This window comes from Chanos chanos, chromosome 16 (assembly GCF_902362185.1).
Source record: "Chanos chanos chromosome 16, fChaCha1.1, whole genome shotgun sequence".
Classification (NCBI taxonomy): domain Eukaryota; kingdom Metazoa; phylum Chordata; class Actinopteri; order Gonorynchiformes; family Chanidae; genus Chanos; species Chanos chanos.
In genome coordinates this window covers 15,727,636-15,729,113 of record NC_044510.1, presented here as the reverse complement: position 1 = coordinate 15,729,113, position 1,478 = coordinate 15,727,636, and the positions used below count along the sequence as shown (strand labels likewise).

Sequence of the window (1,478 nt, the reverse complement as noted above, 5' to 3'; positions counted from 1 at the left end):
GCAGCATCACCAGGCCAACCATCTCCACGACGACCTCCACGACAACCAGAACAACAACGACGATGACAAGCCGCAAAGCAACATCACCCCGGTGATCCAGAAGGAACGAAAACACCGCCCCAAACACGTCAAAACGGGCAGCGCTGCAAGCAGCAGCAGCAGCAAGTCAGGAGAGGGCAAACCATCCGTCTGGATTTAAAATACTGAACACACACACACACACACACACAGACACACACACACACACACACACACACACACATACACATACACACACACACACACACACACATACACACACACACACACACACACACACACACACACACTGCATTGCCCTGGCTCGTGACAGGTGATAGCACATGGTCATGAAAATGTCTGTGAGTGTGTGTGTGCTGTGACAGACACGTTCTGATTGGACAGTGTTGTCAGATAATCACAGCGATCATTTGTGGCTAAACACAGCTGAAGCACAGGTAAGCTGTGTTACCGTAGAGGGCCAAAGACAGTCTACTGGGTCAAAGACAGTCTACTGGGTCAAAGACAGCGCACTTTCCAGGCCAGGGCAATGCTCTGATCGTGTGGGTGTCAGAAAACAGGTCCCCAGACCTCACCTCTCCATGCTCTCAGAGCAGGTGTGTAACCCCACACTTCAGTCTTTAGGGTCCCTGCTGGGACATGTGACTCGCGATGAGGAGTCACAAATAATACATGACTAAGTACACACACACACACACACACACACAAACAAACACACCTAAAATAATAAACGCATCAGAGAATCAGAGTAATTTACCAGACAAAAATACCAACACATTGCATGGTCAGGCTGGAGGAGGGAGTGTGGTGATGCTAGTGTAGCATTCCTAATGCACACAGTGGTGTTAGGGAGTCATTCCTAATGCACACAGTGGTGTTAGGGAGTCATTCCTAATGCACAGTGGTGTTAGGGAGTCATTCCTAATGCACAGTGCTGTAAGGGAGTCATTCCTAATGCACAATGGTGTAAGGGAGTCATTCCTAACGCACACAGTGGTGTTAGGGAGTCATTCCTAATGCACAGTGGTGTTAGGGAGTCATTCCTAATGCACACAGTGGTGTTAGGGAGTCATTCCTAATGCACACAGTGGTGTTAGGGAGTCATTCCTAATGCACACAGTGGTGTAAGGGAGTCACTCCTAATGCACAGTGGTGTTAGGGAATCATTCCTAATGCACAGTGGTGTAAGGGAGTCATTCCTAATGCACACAGTGGTGTTAGGGAGTCATTCCCAATGCACACAGTGGTGTTAGGGAGTCATTCCTAATGCACACAGTGGTGTAAGGGAGTCATTCCTAATGCACACAGTGGTGTAAGGGAGTCATTCCTAATGCACACAGTGGTGTTAGGGAGTCATTCCCAATGCACACAGTGGTGTTAGGGAGTCATTCCTAATGCACACAGTGGTGTAAGGGAGTCATTCCTAATGCACACAGTGG

At 48.6% G+C, this 1,478-nt stretch overlaps 1 protein-coding gene across 1 annotated transcript in view; it reads left to right on the top strand.

Moving 5' to 3' along the window:
- gjc1 (gap junction protein gamma 1) overlaps window positions 1-199 on the top strand; it is a 1,443-nt gene extending 1,244 nt beyond the window's left edge. The window contains exon 1 of the mRNA XM_030793584.1: window positions 1-199. This exon is cut by the window's left edge and continues 1,244 nt beyond it. Coding sequence (XP_030649444.1) covers window positions 1-199 — 199 coding nt within the window.
- Window positions 200-1,478: the final 1,279 nt, after the last annotated feature.